Source organism: Hemibagrus wyckioides, linkage group LG20, assembly GCF_019097595.1.
Source record: "Hemibagrus wyckioides isolate EC202008001 linkage group LG20, SWU_Hwy_1.0, whole genome shotgun sequence".
NCBI classification, from domain to species: Eukaryota; Metazoa; Chordata; class Actinopteri; order Siluriformes; family Bagridae; genus Hemibagrus; species Hemibagrus wyckioides.
In genome coordinates, this window is record NC_080729.1 from 15533829 (window position 1) to 15555544 (window position 21716).

The 21716-nt window shown below is 39.7% G+C and overlaps 1 protein-coding gene across 2 annotated transcripts; it reads left to right on the plus strand.

The window, feature by feature from the left end:
* The first annotated feature begins 5787 nt into the window (after positions 1-5787).
* LOC131370770 (protein APCDD1-like) lies at positions 5788-20627 on the plus strand. Of its 2 annotated transcripts, none has more exons than XM_058418270.1 (6): positions 5788-6203; positions 11992-12178; positions 13066-13276; positions 14077-14391; positions 18508-18829; positions 19126-20627. In XM_058418270.1, the coding sequence occupies exons 1-6, from the start codon at positions 6149-6151 to the stop codon at positions 19581-19583; spliced, it is 1548 nt and encodes a 515-aa protein (XP_058274253.1). In that variant the 5' UTR covers positions 5788-6148; the 3' UTR covers positions 19584-20627. The 2 variants fall into 2 exon arrangements, with proteins under 2 accessions (XP_058274253.1, XP_058274254.1); XM_058418271.1 differs by having other exon boundaries at positions 11995-12178.
* Positions 20628-21716: the final 1089 nt, after the last annotated feature.

Genomic DNA, 21716 nt, shown 5'->3' on the forward strand with positions numbered 1-21716 from the left:
CCTTTCACTGGAACTAAGGGGCCAAGCCCAACTCCTGAAAAACAACCCCACACCATAATCTCCCCTCCACCAAACTTTACACTTGGCACAATGCAGTCAGACAAGTACCGTTCTCCTGGCAACCGCCAAACCCAGACTCGTCCATCAGATTGCCAGATGGAGAAGCGCGATTCGTCACTCCAGAGAACGCGTCTCCACTGCTCTAGAGTCCAGTGGCGGCGTGCTTTACACCACTGCATCCGACGCTTTGCATTGCACTTGGTGATGTATGGCTTGGATGCAGCTGCTCGGCCATGGAAACCCATTCCATGAGGCTCTCTGCGCACTGTTCTTGAGCTAATCTGAAGGCCACATGAAGTTTGGAGGTCTGTAGCGATTGACTCTGCAGAAAGTTGGCGACCTCTTCACACTATGCGCCTCAGCATCCGCTGACCCCGCTCCGTCAGTTTACGTGGCCTACCACTTCGTGGCTGAGTTGCTGTCGTTCCCAAACACTTCCACGTTCTTATAATACAGCTGACAGTTGACTGTGGAATATTTAGGAGCGAGGAAATTTCACGACTGGATTTGTTGCAGGTGGCATCCTATCACAGTTCCACGCTGGAATTCACTGAGCTCCTGAGAGCGACCCATTCTTTCACAAATGTTTGTAAAAACAGTCTGCATGCCTAGGTGCTTGATTTTATACACCTGTGGCCGTGGAAGTGATTGGAACACCTGATTCTGATTATTTGGATGGGTGAGCGAATACTTTTGGCAATATAGTGTATATAGACCAGAAACCTTAAAAAGAAGTTTTGAAAATACTTAATTTAATACTTAAAAATCTCTGTACAGGAAAACTTTGCCATCTATCTATCTATCTATCTATCTATCTATCTATCTATCTATCTATCTATCTATCTATCTATCTATCTATCTATCTATATGTCTATATCTATTTCTCTCTCTCTCTCTCTCTCTCTCTCTCTCTCTCTCTATATATATATATATATATATATATATATATATATATATATATATATATATATATATATATATATATATATATATATATAAAAATTTTTATTAATTTTATTTCATCTCTTTAGACTTCAGTCTGTTGTGCATTAGTAGCCTTAGATTATGTAGACAAGTTCCTGTGTATTTAGTTATTGTTGCTATGAAAACAGTGCATTAGAGCGAGCACATTAATATAACCTGTGATTTGCCTTGCAGATGGAGCTACTCTCAAAGCTGCTGTTATAGAAAATAAATCATTTGTGACCAGGCATTCAATAGTTCTGTGCTACAATGTATTACATAATATTTGTATAAGGTATAAGTTTCACTATAAGTACAGAGTCTTAAAGTATAAGCATACTTAACTATTCTTTCTATAGAAACCCTGGTGTATAACTTCTTTAGGCATATCCTGATTCTGAAAGAGGAACCGCAGAGGCTTTGATTACTGAACACAGACATGGTTAACACACCATGACTGCTCTGTCTCCCTTGCTCCCTTCCTCTCTCTCTCTCTCCCTCTCTCTCTCTCTCTCTCTCTCTCTTCTCTCATTTCTAAGCCAGGCTGCTAAATCCCACCTCTCTCTTTGAGCATTGTTCCGGATCCTGGCCTCTGCCTATCCGTAATCTGGGAAAAAGAAGGAGAGGGAAGGAAAGAGGGAACGAGGGGATGTGTGGAGCAGAGCGGAGCGTCCATAAGGGAGGGTGATACCGTGACAAACTCCATGGTAACGCAACAGGAGACGAAATCCCCCAAACAATAAATTGAATTAGAGACGCTGGGTGTGGGCTAAAATCTCTTAATCATGATTTTATGAGAAAGAGAAAAAGACAGACAAACAGACAGAAATATATTTTAGAAATCAAACCTAGACAATATCAGCAAAAAAAGAAGGACCCACTTCTTTTTTTACTCATTTACTGTTCTGTTTTCCAAAAAATTATAATTCTGACGTATAATTCTGCTAATGTTAGCTAATAAACTAGCATGATTTATCTTGCTATCTTTCTCACCTTTCATCCAGCTTTAAAAAAGTGTACATAATCAATAGTGACTGACTAAATAATTGACTTCTAAAAGCTGTAGGAAAATAAAGAGAGCTCTTTTACACTGTGATGAACTATGAGGAGTGTCCAGTTTTATCCACAAAGGGCCAGTGTGGCTGCATATTTTCATTCCATTCAGGCAGAAGCCACACCTGATTCCACCTGTTTAATAAGACTCAGTCTTTAAGTAGACTCAGAAATGGCTTCTGCTCAGTTGGAATGAAAACTTGTACCCACACCGGTCATTTGCGGATAAGATTGGACACCCTTGCCTTAGACCACAGATGGGCTGAGACACCACTCACTGATCATGGGTCTTATCAGACATTTTCAATCAGTATAAACAACTGAATTACTTAATTTCTGCAAGTTTGATATAAAATTAGTCAGAACACTGTTGGCTTTCAACTGGTTTTGTTTTTAAATTATTTATTTTTCATCGAATACACTGCCCCTAGGTAGAGAGACAGAAATACTTACAAAAAAGCTACAAATACTTGTAGTCCTGAGTGTCTATTTTCATGTGAGCAATTCATCATCACTGTGGACTGTCACATGGCAATGAAATTCAATGCTGAACTTGTGTGAAAATTCCATTGTTTGGCCCTTCAGTTAAGATCAGCCTTCAGCCTTCAGAGTTAACATCAGCCTTTAGTGACCTTTCTGCCAACCGTTTTGGCAAAATAATAATAGTAATAATAATCTTCATATCTGCATTTCTATCTGTTTTGAACTCATTTTCTATTCATTCAAAATTTTTGGTTTTGGTTACATCCCTTCACAGGAAGAAGGTCCTGGGTTCGAGTCCCGGGTTCGAACAGGCAGGGTGTGTGGAGTTTGCATGTTCTCCCCGTGCCTGTGGGGGTTTACTCTGGGTACTCCGGTTTCCTCCCACAGTCCAAAAACATGTACATCAGGTTGATTGGTAATACTAAATTGCCCATATGAGTGAGTGTGTGTGGTTGTCTGTCTATATGTGGCCCTGTGATGGATTGCCGACCTGTCCAGGGTGTACCCCTGCCTATGTGCACTGGGATAGGCTCCATCAAACCCTGTGGACCCTAATTAGGAATAAGCGGGTATAGACAATGGATGGATGGATGGATAGATGGATGTGTAACTATTGTTCTTTTCACTCTGTATATCTGCCAGGGTTTGTTTGAGTGAACAGTGTTCAGAGAACCATAGAACCACAGTGCCTTAAGTGGAGCATACAGAATTAGCCATGGTGTTAAGTGCTGAGTAAGGCTCGAGGAACTCATCCCAGAGGTATCTCTAGTGCCTGAGGCAGGAGGCTGGTGTTTGTTTTGACTCTCGAAGCACACATACGGGTTAAAACTTCAGAGAGGGTGTGTAAAAGCAATTCATGGATCAGTGCTACAGGTCGCACAGACACACAAAAATCAAAGAGCAGGGGTCAAAGGTGGAATGGAAAAATTAAGGTTTTTATTATTCTGTGTGTGTGTGTGTGTGTGTGTGTGTGTGACTGTCACATGCTGATCATGGTGTATTTCAACTTCAGTAAAAAAAAAGTGAAAAAAGCAAACAAAAACAAAAATTTCTTATATGGCATGAATAATAATAAAACATAAAGGACAGAAAGTACAGGCAGCTAAAGGAGAATGCTAGAAAGGGGAAGTACCTCTCTCCGTGCTGATTCTCTCACGTCTCTCTGCAGAGAATAAAAGTTTGCTGTTCCTTGTACACGACTTCTCTGTTATTTTATCTTTTGAATTAAGACGGATTTCCACCGCAAAGGTCACGTGTGATGTGGGGTGTTTATGGATTTCTGCAGTTCTTGTATGGATCTCCACCACGGACGTGGACTAATAAAACTGATAAATTAGAATGTACGCCGCGCCTTAGACACATACACTGCTCCCAACCCTGAATACACAATCTCAGACCTACACAGAGCTCTTGGCTGAAATAATTCTGACTAGAACAAGGCATTATGTTTTCAATGCAAGAATGTCTACATGAGAGGGATTTTTGAACAGGATAGAATGTGGACTGATTTATTGTTAAAGGTCCATACTGATGTTGCTGTTAGAGGAGAAGTCTCCATGTTGAAGTTAGCTCATATTGGGAGTGAGGTCACTGGAAATCCACAGATAATAAGCTCTGTAGGCTTTTTTCATCCCTGCCAAGTGGGATTTTTTTTTTTTTTTTTTTTATCTCAGCTTGTCTTTACTTGTGATCTCAGAAGGCTATTCACTAGAGAACACGGCAGGAAAGTGTGTGTGTGTGTGAGAGAGAGAGAGAGAGAGAGAGAGAGAGAGAGAGAAAGGGTGTGGATGCAATTTTTTTTCTAATACCTGTGGTTTTCCCAAACTAAAAACATTTAGTTAGAACAATGGAGAGGGTGAGGGCGAAAAACCAAGTTTGACAGAAACAGATATGCATGAAGTCACCACTTTATAGACACCATTCCGGCCTCTCTATTTTCTCACTTTTACAGCTGCGGGGTCTCGAGAGAGAGAGACACAGAGACAAAAAAAAGGAAAAAGAAAGAGCAAGGGAGGAAAAAAAGCCCATGTCCAACTCTGGCCAAACTGTGAGATTAAAGTCTTTTGAACACATAGAAACCAAACCCAAATTCTGGATGCATGTGCTTTTTCCCCTTCCATATGGTCACACAGTTATCACAGTCGCAGGAAATTGCACATCTCTTCCCCGAGGCACTGCTGTGTTTAGAAATTCGACAATATTGTTAATGCCATAGGAGAAAACATAATGGCTTTAGATAGGATAGTGAGAGTGGAGCACTTTCCGTTTCTCTGTACTATTCCAACATTTAAAACCAAAATACAAAGTGAAAGATTTAAGAGAAATGTTTTTCGAAAGGTTTTCATGTTTAATATCATGTAAATGAGTTTTGACTGTGGTTATGTTAACGCAATATACGTTTACTCAATATAACTGTGTAATGTAATTTTACAATAGTCCAGTGTTTCCAATCCGGCTCATGTAGTAACTCTATATTTATAGTTTTTCAGCTCTTTACAATTCATATTTTTTATTATGTAAATATGAGCTGATGAGTTGGATTAGGTGTTTTAGAGCAAACACCTAAATGTGAAGTGCACAATGTTTACATGTCCATATTCATTTAATTTATTCCTTAATACGTAGGAATTAAATAAAACCTGTTACAGTACAATTTGGCTATATTTTATCTCATATGGTAAAGGTAAATAGGTACTGACTGACATTTTATCTCAATTATAATGCATGCCAAATTTATATTATACAAATATAATATTAATAATATGAGATGTAAACATGAATAATCGCAGAATCCCAGCAGCTCACTTCTCATAGATTATTCTGTTTATATTACATTAAATATAGCAACTTTAACATTATTGATATTTTGCACAAATGACGAAATGTTGCTGAAAGGGCAGAGTTTTAAAACATGTTGGATTTCATTGATCAACTTGTGTAAGTTTAGTGTACGTCTGTCCTATCCTAGTGATTACAACTGTGACAAGTTGTAAAATTAAAACGTATATTTACACAGTGAATAGCATTTGTAAATGTATACAGTTTGTAAAGCAGGACTGAAACTAGGGAATAAATTGCTTAAGCTGTATTGCCATTGGACTTTTAACAATAGTACTCTACTTAGAATTAGCAGGCTCTCTGACTGGTGAATCAAACGTATCAAGCCTCGCATGAGTCGACTCAGTTATCGCAATACAGTATGTTCAAAAGAGTCGGATCAGTAAAGTGAATCGAATCGCTTGTCACTAGCAAAAGGCTCGGAGTTTTAGAGAGCAGCCTCCAGTGGTAATGGACAACTTGGAGTTGAGAGTTCGCTAACGGGAGTTATCTTTCAGCTCATCTGCAATGCGCTTGCTCTTCTACCCGGTCTAACGACTCCAGACACTTAAAACACCGACAAATATCACCGGTTCTTCGGCTCATCACATCGCGCGCGCTTGTCCGCTGGGCTACGAGTCGACTCTTCAGCAAGCGAGGATCGGGAGGCTCACTGTGAACCTGCAGAGTCTCCAGCGATTTCTTTGAGAGTTTTGTTTTTTGTTTTTTGCATTATTTTGGCAGCACTAAAGTGGATCTGCATGAAGACACCATGAGGAGCAGCAGGAGAATGGACATGACTGTAACACTGCTGCTCGTGACGCTTGGTGAGTCCGAGCCACTCATTCATGCTTCCCATGTTACTCTCATAGGGACATTTAACACTCCAAGCTTTCTAAATAGTTCTTACTTTTTTCTCAAACGTGCAGTTCCTCAGAGAGACAAACCAAAACCTTTAGGGCTCTTAAATGCCCAGTATCTTTAGATAATAATTCTACTGGACACTTCCCAAAATGTGCATATTGCAAATGTCAGAGTGTGCATGCATGAAGTAACTCAGTAAGCACATTTCAGTGTGAAATTACTCACTTGGGTGTGTATTTAACTGCCCTAAATCATAATTTATGATCAGATATTCATCAGATATAAGACGGAACATGTTTCATCCACCCACACTGGTTTAATAGAAGATTTTCTCCATATTATCATTAAGACTTGTGCTGTAATCAGGCATCAGGGCATTTTTTATTTCATTCACAGGTTATTCTTGTCGTGTCTATAATGCTGTTTTTTGACAAACAAACTGCTTTTCATCTTCCTCAAATCGCATATTAGATTCTTTGCATCCTACAATGTTTTGCTTAAAATGTGCCAGGCATCACATCATAAACTGCTGTACCTTGTCAATATCTAAAGCAAAATCTTATTTTTTCATTTTTGTCTGCGTTACAAGAAGTACAAATGGTGTCATGGGTTGTGCAGCCTTATAGTCAAAACATGTTACGCAATTACTGCATAACTTTACTGCTACATGAGCTTCAGTAATTTGTTCCTTTTTACACTCCCATGATGTTGATCCACTTGATCATGGTTTTGTATCCTGGTTTTTAGTGTTTCTAGTTTGTAGATCATGTTTGATCATGTTTGTTTTGCAAAGGATCCATCTCGATCCGTGTCTGGAAATATGTTCAATCTGAAGAGGAAAGGTTTTTCAAAATGTAATCACTTGTTGATTGGAAAGATGAAAATACTGGTCTGGCAAAGTGAAAAGTGAACCTTCTAAACAGAGTCCTGAGTCCTGCGTTCCTTCTCGAACCTTGGTGATGTTTGGGTGTGTGTGTGTGTGTGTGTGTGTGTGACAAATTTATATGATATTTCATGACAAAATCATCGGATTGCATGTTGTAGGTCTTTCTAAAATTGACCATGGTTTATAAATGTGTATACTATACACATAAAACAGGTAACTGTTTGCACTCTCCAATGCTGCTTGACCTTAAGTTAAATGAATAGCAAAAGACACGTTACGACAAATTTATTGTTGTTGGATTTAATGTTACTGCATTACAGTCTTGTCTTGTACTTAACAGCTTGTCTGCAGTAATTGACTTTAAATATCCAAGCAGGTTTTGGGTCATAGACTGCTGCTGTGTCTGCTTCAGCAGGCTTAGTAAGGGCACACAGAGGGCGCTCACGAGCACCTTCTGGTCCTGTCCTGAACATTTTAGTATTTTATCAGCACACCTGATTCAGTTAATCAGATAATTACCAGCACTTACGGAGTTGACGTGTGCAGGGAAAACACCACCTGTGCTGGACACAGAGGTAGTCTTCTGCATCACTGACTTTCTTCCCTTTTTAAGAAGGCCTGCAGCTCTCATTTGTAAGAGCAAAGTTTCTATACTGTAGAGGTTCAAAAGGGAGATTATGTTTAAATCATTTCTTCTCAGAGGAAGAGAAAGCAATAAAGTGTTCTCCCCGGGGCTCTTGGGTTAGACGAGGGTCATCCCAGAGTTGCAGGCTTCACTGTGATGCTGGCCTGGCATGGAGGGGAAACACAGATTACTGCATTGCCTTTGACCTGCTCCATCTGCTAGAAATGACAGCCAGAGGCCAAACATTCAGCTCTCACTTCAAATGGGGCCCAGAGATAAAAAAGCGATATTTTCAAATCCACTTAACTCTCGAGTGTGTTTAAAGGAATCTAACGTTCAATTAAGTGGCACGTTATTGCAGCCTTTCCTGGCACCCATAAAACTGCCGATGTCAGGCTGGATTAGAGCGCACTGTAAATTTATGGGGGGGGGGAACCTCAGGATAAGGTTGAAGACAAACCAAAGGAGCAGCCTAGAGCTGAGATGTTACGTAAAGCTAAAGCTGTGAAATAGACTAATATAAACAAGATAATTATGCTGCTGGCACATGCACATAAAATTATAAAGAAAACATTAATCATGTATAAAAACTTTTTAATATTCAGCCCAGATGTAATTAGACACTAAGCAAAACAGACATGATGCAATGTAACCTAATACATATACTTACTCCTGTGCACATTAAGATCTTTTTTCATTTCTTATACATTCAGTAAAATTCCTGTGGATACATAAAACGTGTTTATATAACCTGTATTGACACAGGACTAATAAAAGGTGTTTTGAGAGACAGCTATCAGAGACAGGTTGTCCCACGGTAATAAAGGGAGACATGGAAAAGTGCTTTAGAAGGAAAGCAGCATGTCACAGAAGTCCTGGATTTCCCTCACCAGTCCTGAAGCTCATCCGTCCGTTTGTCAGCCATCCCAGGACTGTTAGCTCACCAGTGGGATCTGTCCAACTGGAAATGTTCTTGGTGGTTAAAGCGTGGGGAACTGAGTGGGTGCTTTGAATTAGAGCTTGGGAAAAAGTGGTTATGGGCCTCAGGCTGGAGTAGAAGGGGCTATTTGGCTTCCAGGCATGGAGGTTTGACAATTAAACCTCATATGAAGGATTTTAAAAAGCAGATTTGTTTAACGAAAGCAGAAAACCAGGCAGGGTCAGGCACCATCTCATTTGCAGATACACTGCTAACGTTGAAGAGTACAGTAGACAAAGCCTGGCAGCAGAGTCATACATGGGAATTATAATGAAGTCACGTCCAGTCGTGAACTCTCTGTACCCAGGCTGCAGGACGCCAGTAGATCGTAAATACCCTATGTGGGTCATGGGTCATAAATATTCTCCATGCTTCATTGCCACTGAGTATTTATACTGTAGGTTTTGGCATCATGGATGCTTTCAAAATGCTGGCGATCTTATGAGAGGATGATCCTATTTATTCCAGTGGATCATCACTGTACTAGCATTATTCTGTTCATGAAGCTTCATGCAATATCAAATCTCCTTTCATCTCTCTTGGGCTCTTCGAGTCAGCTTGGATCAGATTCCTCATAAGTCCTTGGATATAAACATAACATCAGACTTATCAACCTTTGGATTAATAGCAGCAAGGTTTTCTGTTAAAATGCTTTCAGTATAAAATCCCAGGCCTTCCTCAAAAAAAAAAAGTCAATGACGAGACCAGGGTGCTAACGTGCCATTAGAAATTCTCCCAAAAGCAGACATGTCAGGTTGCCTTTTCATGTTATCGCTGTGTGTTTACATAATAGAAGCCTTCCGGGTTTTGCAGTGGCCAACTTCTCCACAGTGGTTTCAGATATCACGGTTTCGAATTATTCACTTGGCAGGCTTGATGAGTGGGAGTAGGTGCAGGTGCAAATGGAGCCGGTATGGCCTCAGGGTGCAGAGAGAGAGAGAGAGAAAGAGAGAGACAGACAGGAGACAAGGAGGATGCAAAGACTAAAGAACACTTAGGAGATATGAATGAGTCTTTTAAGGGGCTTATTGGTCATTTGGGTCAAGATTCCGCTCACACCTTTCCTCTATCAGCTTTCAGATCGCTTCAGGAAGGATTACTGTTGCTTTTTCCTCAATGGTCAGAATGATGCTCACTATCTTTATAGAAAATAAAGATAATGTTTTGTCTGAATGTGCAATAGCATCATTTTTGATGGACTGAAAATTCTCATGTCTGGAAAAATTATGCTGTTTTTTACTTAGAAATAAATGCAGGTAATATAAATATCCGCTATGAATTTACATGTTGGAAAAGTTTCCATCATAACCTGTATGCCTTTTTCTAAAGCATAGAGAGACCTATTGTTTTTTTGTTTTTTTTTTAAATGTGTCTTGTCCAGTCACTTGAACGCTTGTTGAAAGTGGCGAATAATAAAATATACCCCAAGATCTACTGTTTTCCTCGATAAAGGTGTAGCTTAAATATGTTTTATTAACATGTAACAAAAAATGGATGAAAACAAGCCCTGCAAGGGTTTGTTTCTAAAAATTCAATCCGCTCAGTTTACACTGAGGATATGATGATGATGATGATGATGATGATGATGATGATGATGAAATTTACACATGTGCCTCTTGGTCTGATGACACTGCAAACATCCTATAAATACTTATTGGTAATCGGGACAGATCTTACTTGTATGAATCGGTCGTAGTAACGACAGAACTCCTGCCCTAATAAAATCCATGTATTTCTAATAATTAACCTGTAAATGTGTGACATTTCAACAGCCTTAAAGAATATGTTTATTCCATCCAGCAAAATTCAAAGCTTGCCACTTTGCTAATATTGCACTTATATAACACCACAGTTATAACTGATTATAACTCAAACTACTCACCTTAATGCAAAAGTTTCAGCAAGGCTTCAATACTGTCATACTTTACTTATTTTTTTTTTTTGTGGTAAAAAGATTTCCCTTTATATATTTCCAACACATTGCATATTTCCATAAATAATGACTTTCAATAAGAAGGGGAGGAAGACAGCTGAGATAGCTGCAGTCTAGCAGGCCACACATCTGCACCTGTAACTCCTAAAGTCATAAATCTTCTCACAATTATTCTCCAAAGCCTAGTGTCAACTGTTCTGCTTCAGCTATTATTTACAAATCAGGAAAAGAGTGCAAAATATGAGTGGAGTTTCACCATTCAGCCACATCTGTGTCTGAAATTTGCATTAAGATAGCTTTTAGGATCCTAAGGAGATATTATTTGCTTATCCCTGGCCTGTTTATTGCATATTGCATGTTATTGACATGCAAATGAATCATGGAAGGCATCAGTTTTGGACCTAATACCCCAGGTCCACCAGGCTACCACTGCTGGGCCCTTGAGCGAGGCCCTTAACCCTAAATTGCTCAGTTGTATAAAATGAGATAAATGTAAGTCACTCTGGATAAGTATGTCTGCCAAATACCAGGAATGTAAATGAAAGATAATCCTGTGTTCATGGCTACACCATATTTTAGCTCTTTAGAGAGATCTCAAGTGTTGAATGTTGACTGTGTTTTCGATAAAATAGATAAAGTTTTGAGAGTAGCACTAGCATGGTCTATGACCAGCATTGGCACACAATCATCCCTAATAATAAGGAAACCTACAGTAATCTTGGTATACAAACTACATCCTCATACATGGATGTTTACCCAAAAGTCTCAGGTTCTAAAGCTGTTTCATTTCAGATAAGTTTGCCTAAGCCTCTAAATTCCCCATTGTTTTGGGGCTTCATGGTGACCACAGAGTTCATTGTAGTCGAATAGGAGCTAACAAATGTGTCCAAGATTAACACAAAATTAAAGACAATAATGTATCAGAGGTGATGTACCTGATAATGAGAGGAGATGATGAGGCTGTGTTCACTGTGTCCTTAGATTCCTGTTCATGGCTGAAAGGAGTGGACCTGATGTGGTCTTCCTCTTTTGCAACTTATCCCTCTTAAGTTTTAATATGTTGAGATGCTTTTCTGCTCACTCTGGTTGTAAAGGGTGGTTATTTGAGTCACCTTCCCTGTCATTTCGAATCAGTCTGGTTTTTTCTCCTACGATCTCTCTAATAAAAATGTTTCCATTCTCAGGACTACTCCTGACTCATTGTTTTTTGTTTTTCGCACCATTATGTGTAAACTCTTGAGAATGTTGTGCATGCAAATCCTAATTAATAACCAGTGCTTTAATATATAATAGATTAAAGATTGTGTGTGATGTGCTTGTGTGTTCAGCAGGCTGGACAGTGGGCTCATCTCTGTATGTCGCAGATGGACGATCACCTCGTCTGGCTCTGGAGAAGAGCTTGAGCTGGCCGCCCAAAGACACACAGTGCCAGAACATGCTAAAGCGTCTCCATAATGGCGCTCGTGTTACCGTGCAGATGCCCCCCAACATAGAGGGCCACTGGGTGTCCACCAGGTGAGGGTGTGACCTGAGATCAGACCTGCTGCTGAATTGTAATAGTGATAGAAAATGAAAATACATGCTTAACACTGTACAGGAAATGAAGAAAACGACGGATTATTCCAGGAATAATCTTCCCACTTTGGCATTCATGGTTTGTTTGGAACGTTAATATTTTATTGGAAAATCTGTTACAGACACTGCAGAGACTCTCTTTAGCATTATAGCTTGATTGTTTACTTCTTCTGCGGAAATAAATTCACAGATAGTAATGACTATTTTGTTCATATTAGTCATTTTTGGATATATATTATATACATATAACTAGAGTGGAAACACAACAAAACATATTTTTTTATTAAAACAAAATACTCAAAAAACTCAAAATCTCTGTTTTTAGGAAACCTTCTGTTCATTTCTATACCTAATGAAAATAATAATTCATAAAAGATTTCCCAAAATGTAAATTACCAAGTTTGGATCTAAAAAAATAGTGTAATTATATATATCATTTATTTTTAAATATTTTACATGCTATTTTCTTAATAAATAAATAATTTTCCAACAAACATCTTTAAAAGTGACAGTGCCTTCGCAGTGAAATAAAAAAATAAATAAAATGTACTATTTTACACTTTAAAAAATGTCATTTTTGAAAAAAATTAATTGACATTAATACATTAAATATTCATAGGGATATCAGCCATCAGCTGTCAGAGATCACATGTAGTGTCATATTAAAACGAAGTCATTTTTAACACTTTTTATGACTTTTAGGGCTTTAATAGGAAAAAGAATGTGAGTTTGTACAATTAGTTTTAACTTTCCTTGTGTTTTCCTGTCTGTCTTCCTTTTCCGTCTACACCTTGCTTCTACCCTTCATTTTCTGTTTGCTATGGCAGCTGTGAGGTGCGTCCTGGCCCGGAGTTTATCACCCGCCTTTACCACTTCCAGCACAACTACACATTTCAGGCCCACCAGTTCTACTACGCTGACAACCACTGCACAGTTCCCACCTACACGCTGGTGATCCAGGGCCGTGTGCACATGAGACAGGCCTCGTGGGTCATTCGCGGTGGTACAGAGGCTGATTACCACATCCACCGTATTCAGGTAAGACGGCACAATGGGAAACCGAAATAAAGAAATCTGTAACTCTATTAAACCTTTGTGTTTTGGGGGGTTTCCTCCCACCAGTCCAAAGACATGCATTGTCGGATGATTGCCATCTCTTAATTGTCCACAGTGTGTAAATGGCTAGGCTTTGTACTAACTTCATTGGCAGATTAGCAAAGCATGCTAAGCGTACTATCAAGATACACTCACCAGAGGAACAAATGATCTCTCCTACTTCCTTCCAAGATTTATTTTTCTTTCTAAAATCTCTATAAACATTTCATGAGAGGTCATGTATGACAGGAGAAGGTGAAATCGGAGGCTAAGAGGTAATTAAAAGTTGTGAGTGGGGAACTGGAGACACAACGGTCCTCACACTGTTGGTCTGGTGTAGGATTAGGGTTCATGAAACCATTTTTGAAACATGTTTATGGAACATTTAAGGGTTCTTCCAGATGGAAACCTGAAAAATCCAGGAACACTGATATGAACGACCAGCAAATTCACTGGGTCACATACCCTGGATAAGTTTAATTTTACTGCACCTGTGGATTTACTCTGTAAACTGGAAAATGAGATTTTCCTTCTGTTGAGTGTAGTGAAGAAAATAGCAAAGGATTAAAACTGGCGTTATTTATTCTCACTGTCATGGTTACATTCCGACCTTGAAGACTATTACAGATATTGATTTTGATCTGTGATTAAATTTGAACCTGGTCTCCTTTAGCAGTGTGGTTTATTGTGATGTAAATGGGATACCAGGAGACTGTATTCTTTTCTCTCTACCTGTAATCCAGGTGGTATGCCACTGTACAGGCATGGCCAAGGAGCTGAGCAGGCGTATGGCACAGAGCTGCGAGGAAACCAAAGGTGCCACCTTGGAGCTGAACAAAAGTTATGAGCTGTGTAGTGAAGAAGGAAGCTGCAACTGCACTCGGGACATGAACTTCACCATGCATGAGCTGGAGCTGCTGCGGGTCGAGAAGCAATACGTGAACAGGAACATGGAGCAGCCTGTGGAGGAACTCTTTCTAGGTGATATCGATACTGAACCACACCAGAGGATAAGCCACAGGCCCTCAAGCTATCAGCCACCGCTGCAGAACGTCAAGGTCAGTGTTTGTGCATGCAGTATGTTTGCATTAATGAACTTTTCCATATGTGCATTTAAAAACTGCTGGAAGGCGGTTTAAGAATATATATACTGTATGTATCTGTGTGTGCATGAGTGAAAGTGAAATATATGGTTTCTCCAGCTGTTAAGACAGAAATTGGATGGACCAAATGTCACTTTATAATATGGGATCATATATATATATATATATATATATATATATAGGAAGGAAGGAAGGAAGGAAGGATGTCACAACTTTAGGTCTAGTCAGGGTGTTTTTCTTCTTCTTCTTTTAAGCATAGTTAAATCAACCACTTCAGTCTGTTTACCTCAATAAAATGAACCCTCTACAAGATCAAAGTTCCCAATAAAATTTTAGAACCACTGGATTTTGTTCACCACACTTTGGCACTGCTATGTCAAACACTCAAAATAAATCGACAGTGAAATTGCCCTGATTTGAGCTTTGATGAACATTTCAGCCCATTTATACTTTGGCTCATACTTTAGTCCTTCACAATCACTCACATTGTCTGTCTCCTTATCCCCTTAGACATGTGTGTGCATTCCTGTCCAGCAGTTGTCTCATTTGGATACATGTCATAGCGCAGGTCACATCATACACCAGCCCGGCGTTAAACAGCTGTCTAAATAAACCAAGCCTTGTTTTAGAAGATTTAACATTTAACAGATCAGCATAGGGTCAGTGTTTTAGCGAACAGGGTGGAACGGCAATGTCCAACAACAAGCTTTTCACCGTGTTAAGCTCTTCCAAGCAAAGACACGAATGTGAACCCTATCCTATCTCCCAGAGCAATCAACATGTGGTATTTGTAGAATTCACGCGGCTGTATGAATTATTCCAGCAAACACATTCCAGGTCTGATTTCATGCATGCCTGAGGCAGTATTGGAAAGTTTTCCGTTTCTCAGCCATCTCTCTCTCCCTCTGTCTTTGTCCACAATACGAAAATAAGAGGCTTATTCAAGACTGGCCTTTGAGTTTATGGAATATAACGCCTTTCAAGTGTTTTATATGGGATGCTTCAGAAACACAGCAAAGATCACCACAAATGAGCTGGCTGGCCTTGGACTCAAGAACTGTACAGTATAAATTAAAAAAATATATATATATGTGGAAAACGTTCCCACTTTTCCAAAAGCCCATAACTTTTTGTGTCTGCTATAATTTCAGATCTGTTTAAATGAGACAGAAAGCCTGCCTTACAGAAAAGATGTCCACATAAATGTGTGCCATTAAAAACGGTCTTGCACAGTCCAGCCACATGGAATTCCAAACAAGAGTTGCTCTAACGACTAAGCCACAGGAGAAGAAAACAAAACACAACAACCGTAAATGAGCTTTGAAGCATGTGGCACTCATTTTCATTCTAATCAAGCCTAACGATTTGGTCTACACTTGGATGTGTTGTGACCACATCAGCCAAATATGGCAGAACCACGAATAAAAGACATTTAATTAACAACTCCACCATCCACGGGAGGAGGGCTCTTTCCTTTTTTTAGATGTTTTATTGCCATAATGACAATTCCAGCCATAAATCACAAATAGCAGCTCGTGCCCAGCTCCGGATCTGTTTTCAGAGGATTTGAGAGTGCCACTCTGTTCATTTGCGGTTATTGGGTGGATCAGAGCTACATGGGCAGAGGCCAGCAGCAGTCACAACTGTTTTCCTCTTGTTTCCCATTCCTCTGCGACTGCTTTCCATCATCCCAACCCAAAACCAGTTCGAGCCAGTCTGGAAGCGTTGTCGATTGTTAATTGATTGGCACAACTGGGTAAGTCAGCGCACAAATTAGATGTTGGCGTTATCATGTTTTAATGGTGCAGAAAGCAACGCGAAAGGAAAATACACGTCGTTTTTTCTTATGTGGTGTGTTTAACTACAGCAATCACAACTTCCAAATGACTTTGGTTCGCTTTGGCTAGATGAAAGAGAAACTGGAGCCAGGCGGAGTGAGAGAGGAAAAGAGCGTGAGACATGCTGTCAGATGTGTTGCATTGCTAAGTCTGAGGTTAGCCAGAAGAGCAGGGATTCATCAACTGAAATCTTCATCAGCAGGATGGGGTGAACACATCTTGTCCACACATGCAGTCTGTCATTTTTTTTTCTTCTTTTCATTGTTTCCTGTGTTGTAGTCTCTACCGGAGTTGAGACGCCTTGTTCTAGCACATCATTAAATATTTTGCTTTGCACACTAAAGTACAGGAGGAAAGAAAATATGCCCAAAGTTTACTGCAATTCCATAAAATAAAATAAAATAAAATAAAATAAAATAAATACTAAATTCCGGTAAGATATGCCCAACTCTCCAGTTATCTAAAAAGTCCAAACTGTTTTTTCTTTTCCCAGACAGAATATACAATCCTTCAGACACACACTGGCATGGGTCTGTTAGACGCTGCAGCCTGTTGAAGCATTTGAACAAAACCTGACGATCCCGTTTCACAGTCCCTCTTTGCTAGTAAAGTCTAAACATGTGGCTGGTTTCGCTTGACCTCAGCTTTGACACACACTGTTTCATATTCCTCAATGCAAAAGCATGAGCTTCTAGTGTTTTTCATGTAATCTTTATCCACCACATTTTGAGAAACCTGGACTAGAATTTGAACATTTCCATATACTGAGAAAACAACTGATAATCCATTCGCATTAAACTCAACTTTTAAAAGACGTCTAAAGGCGGATGATGAATTCCGGTGATGTTTCTGGGAAACATATTCCCATGTTTTCTCAGAGGTAGCAATTCCGACAGTATATAATCGTAGCATTTACAAATATTTCATTCATTTCTATGCCAATACATCTTATAAAAATTTCAGAGCAAACACTAATAAAATGCCAGAACAGCCAATTCACTCGAGAGGAAATGACCTGAGATGTTTTAAAGACACTTTTGTTTTTACTTTTTTTTTTTCTGCACTGGTGACATTTGACCTGAGAATTCATGAGCCACACTCTTTTCAGCCAATATAGTAAGCCAGCAAGTGGGTGTGGTATCTTTGTTCTTATTATTCAGTAGTGATCCTTTGCCTTGTTTTTTTCTTATTGTTGCTTGGCTGAGAAAAATAGCCATCGTATCTACTGTCCACTATTTTAGTGCAAATTTTTTTCCTCTCTCTGCATGCTAGGATTTTCCTGTTCAAAATATTGATACCTCTGGTTTCATGAATATTTAAATCTCATGAATTAAACCCTAATTATTCACAGAAGAGCATAAATTTGTGCTGATTGTACAGATGTATGGATACCACAAGTATAACCAACAAGTAATCTTTGTCTAAAACTAGCAGATAACTTGTCTCTCATTTTTCTCTCATCCTTTCTTCGAGTGTTTAGAATGTTTAACCTGCTGTAGAACTTCCTTCAGTTCAGTATCCAGGTGTTGGACGCTGTCCCCGGTGGTTATCTGGAGTTTATAAAAACACAGTTGCATCAGTAACTAGTTTTGTGATTAAATAGGATTTCCATTCTTTTTCTCACGCAATTATGTCTACATTCTTGTACGTGATAATCCCCCATATGGCCATAATATGGGAAAGTCTTTAAAAAAGTGTTCACATTCTGCTGTTAGCTTATTAAAATCAACTGAGCATTTGAATTCCTTTAAAGGGAAAAATATACTCCTAGCGTCATATACTGAGCCTTCTTGTTTGGATAGAACATTAAATACAACACAAAGGATAAATATAATGGACAATACAACTAATGCTACCATACAAGAATGCTAGAGGATCAAGGTCCAAAGAGTTGAGGTGTAAGAGCGTTTTTTTAAAAGAAGAATTAGGTCTTTTGTCCGAAGTGAGGTTGAAGTTCATTCCACCACTAAGGGGCAGTCAGTTTGAAAGTTCTGGCAAGGGACCTCATGCCTCACTGAGTAGGCACTACTAGACGTCAATTGTTAACAGATCACAGGTTGTGGGTGGGAACATAAAACTCAAGAAAGTGGTGAGGTAGGTGGGTGCTGTCCCTTGCAAACCACTTAATGCCTTTGAACTAAGGAACACTATTGGCTGCATGATCAATAGAAACCATTTCTAGCTGTGAAATTTGTAGAGATCTCAGTTCTGATCTTTCTCTCCCCACCTTCAGAGTCATGAGCAGAACTGCATCGCATGTAGGATCATCTCACGTTCAGACGAGTTCCACCCTCCGATCCTGCCGCCACGGCCTGAGCTCGCCATAGACCTTCATGGCCAGTGGGTTTCCCAGCGGTGCGAAGTTCGCCCGGACGCACTCTTCCTCACAAGACATTTCTTCTTCCATGATAACAACAACACATGGGAGGGTCACTACTACCACTACTCAGATCCCATCTGCAAGCACCCAACTTTCAGCATCTTTGCCAGGGGGAGGTACAGCCATGGCGTGCGCTCAACAAAGGTCATGGGTGGAACTGAGTTTGTCTTTAAGGGTAAGTGTAGGTAAATTTTGTCGTTTGTCAGTTTGTAAGTAGTCTTTTAAGGACTGTGAGGGTTGGTGATGCCACTGCAAGTACATCAACTCTTCTTGTTTTTTTTAATCAGATGCAGAGTTTTCAGGGGGGGTGATTTCAACAGCCCAGAGTAGTCAGGGTACTCTGTGGATCAAAAATTGCCTAGTGTGGGGGATCCTCACACTAGACCATTGATACTTAAAGGAATTCAATCCAGACATCAATGTAAAATGAAATATGGAAAATAGTATCTAACTCTGTCTTTCTGATTGTAGTGACTCACATGCGGGTGGTACCAATGGACCCTGGCACTACATCTCTCCTGAACATCTTTGATGGGAATGACTGTGGTGCTCAAGGCTCGTGGCAGATTGGAGTGGAGCAGGACGTGACACACACCAATGGCTGCATGGCGCTGGGGATCCGCCTCCCACACACCGAGTACGAGCTCTTTCGCATGGAGCAGGACGCTCACAGCCGCTACCTGCTCTACAACGGCCAGCGCCCCAGCGACGGCTCCAGTCCTAGTCGGCCTGGCAAACGGGCCACCTCCTACCAGACGCCTCTGGTGCAGTGCTCAGCCAACAGCCAGAAGTCAGAGGTCAATCTTGGTCACCATACAAAACAGCAGCAAAAGTTGAATAACAGCTGTTACCCAGCTCACCAAAGCTACTTGATGGAAACTGTGGTCCTTGTGGGATTAAACATGCTGATTATGTACTTCTTTGGTTGAAAGGACAACCCCAGAAGCTGAACTGATATTTCTGTACATCTTTTGTACATATTGACACAAGGAGGACCAGAGATATCAAAGAACGCACTCTGGTCATCTGGGAACAAGTTTACTTGACGCACTTGGGGCATTCTGCTCACTTTTCTGGTTTCTGGTCTACAATGGAGATGGAGAAGCATGTAGAGAGGCAGAATGTCATTTGTCTGTCTCTGTACTGAACAGACTGCAAAGAACTGAAATTGCTGCACCACAGTAACTGCACTTTAAAAAAATCAAGCATGACTGGCAACTTGTACGGTTCTAAAAAAAAAATGTTATCAGCTTCATCAAAGAGGGTTTCCTGTTTATTTTCTCAACCTTTACTGTATGCTAACAGAGATATTTTTCTATGGTATGATGAGTGTGTGTGTGTGCAAGTGCATTTGAAATGACAAAATGAACCAATTCAGGGTTGTGTAGCTTGAAAGGGAACAGCAGCATACCATATTGTCGGTGATGAACTCTTGCAGGACAGTAAAAAATTAACGTTTATTTTTCATCCATGAAACAGGAAAGCGAAAAAATGTTGTCCATGTTTAGTTTGGAGTAGAGTTGGAACTGGGCGGCAGACAAGTGCCAGTTCTGATTTCCTGATGGTTCTTGATGTCTGCTTGCGTGCTCTAAGCTATCATTTTTGCATACTGTATTGGGTTATGGCATGAAGAATATTCCAAGCAATTGTGGCTTCGGGATGTTCCACCAAAAACTGACATTCTTCACTGCAGTTTGATCCAGAACTGGATCGGAAATGAAACGGCGATATTAATTTCCCCCACTGGTATAAATTGTGTTTGCTGAAAAAGCAAGCAGAGTTGAATATGATACTGTTTGTGACAGAGGTTATGAGGCATTATAGATTTTTTTGATACAGAGTACTATATTGTCACTAAAGCCTATGTAGATCCACAGCTGAACTACATGCATCATTACCTGCAAGTGCCTTAAAAAGACAGACAGTGTCCTAATAACTGGATTGTAAGAGTAGTAATAAAATATTTGAATGGATTATATGTAATGAGATTTTTTTTAAAATTATTATTTGTGGTAATAACAAATGTGCCTTGATACTAGCCATGTTTCACTTTTTAACCCCATATTATCTTATGGAGACCAAACCCTGACAGGTTTTTCTTTTAGTCCTTCAAGTATTGTAGATATTGTGGTGAGATATTGTGATATAGGGTTAAACCATGAAATGTGGCTGCTAGTTACTTACCAACCTAAAAAGACACACGGTCAGCATTGCAGAAAGTCTTAACACATATATACAAGTCAGTCCTGAAGGTTTTACACAAGGAGACTATGGAAGATAGTCATCTGAAATTCTTCTGGAAACTTAAACATGATGGTTTAGGTGTGTGTGTGTGTGTGTGTGTGTGTGTGCGCACATATGTCTAGAAGAGAAGGACATGGATAGATCAGACAGAACACAAAGACTGGGGAAAAACCCACAGCTGTACAAATGGAGGTTTTTTTTTTCCCACTTTATTTATTTCTTTAATGTTGAATAGCATTGGACAGGACAGGAGAGGTGTAGACTCGAACTTCAGTCAACATTTGCCTCAAGTAGGGATAAATGCTTTGTATTGAGGGAAAATAAAGAACATTAATAATATTAATAATATGATATAACAGTAATAAAAGTCTGCATTGGTATCGTTAGGGACAGGAAAAAAGACAAATGTACAAAAGGAGGCATCTTTGATCCCAGCCCAACTGTTGACGTTCCCGTGGAAATGGAGAGGCAGCGAAGGGTAGAAATATCTGCCGTCTTTCTGAGGCTGCCGGGGATGAAAAGGGTCACAAGGTCTTTTTTTGTTTGTTTGTTTTGTTTTGATTGAGGTTGCTTTTCCTTTTCTTAAAAAGGATTAAAATTACATTTACAAGACACCTAAAATTCCATTGAACTTTTTAATAAAACGAGAAAGAGAGAGCGAGGAGCATGGTGGTGGTTGTTCTAGTGGTGATGCAAAAGGGCAAAAATATTTATATTAACACCTTTAGAATTTGGGTCTCTGAGATGTGTCCTGTCTTTTTTTTTTCTCTGTGTGATGGTTGCATCACTCTCTCTTAAACCAATGCTGTGTTTTAAGC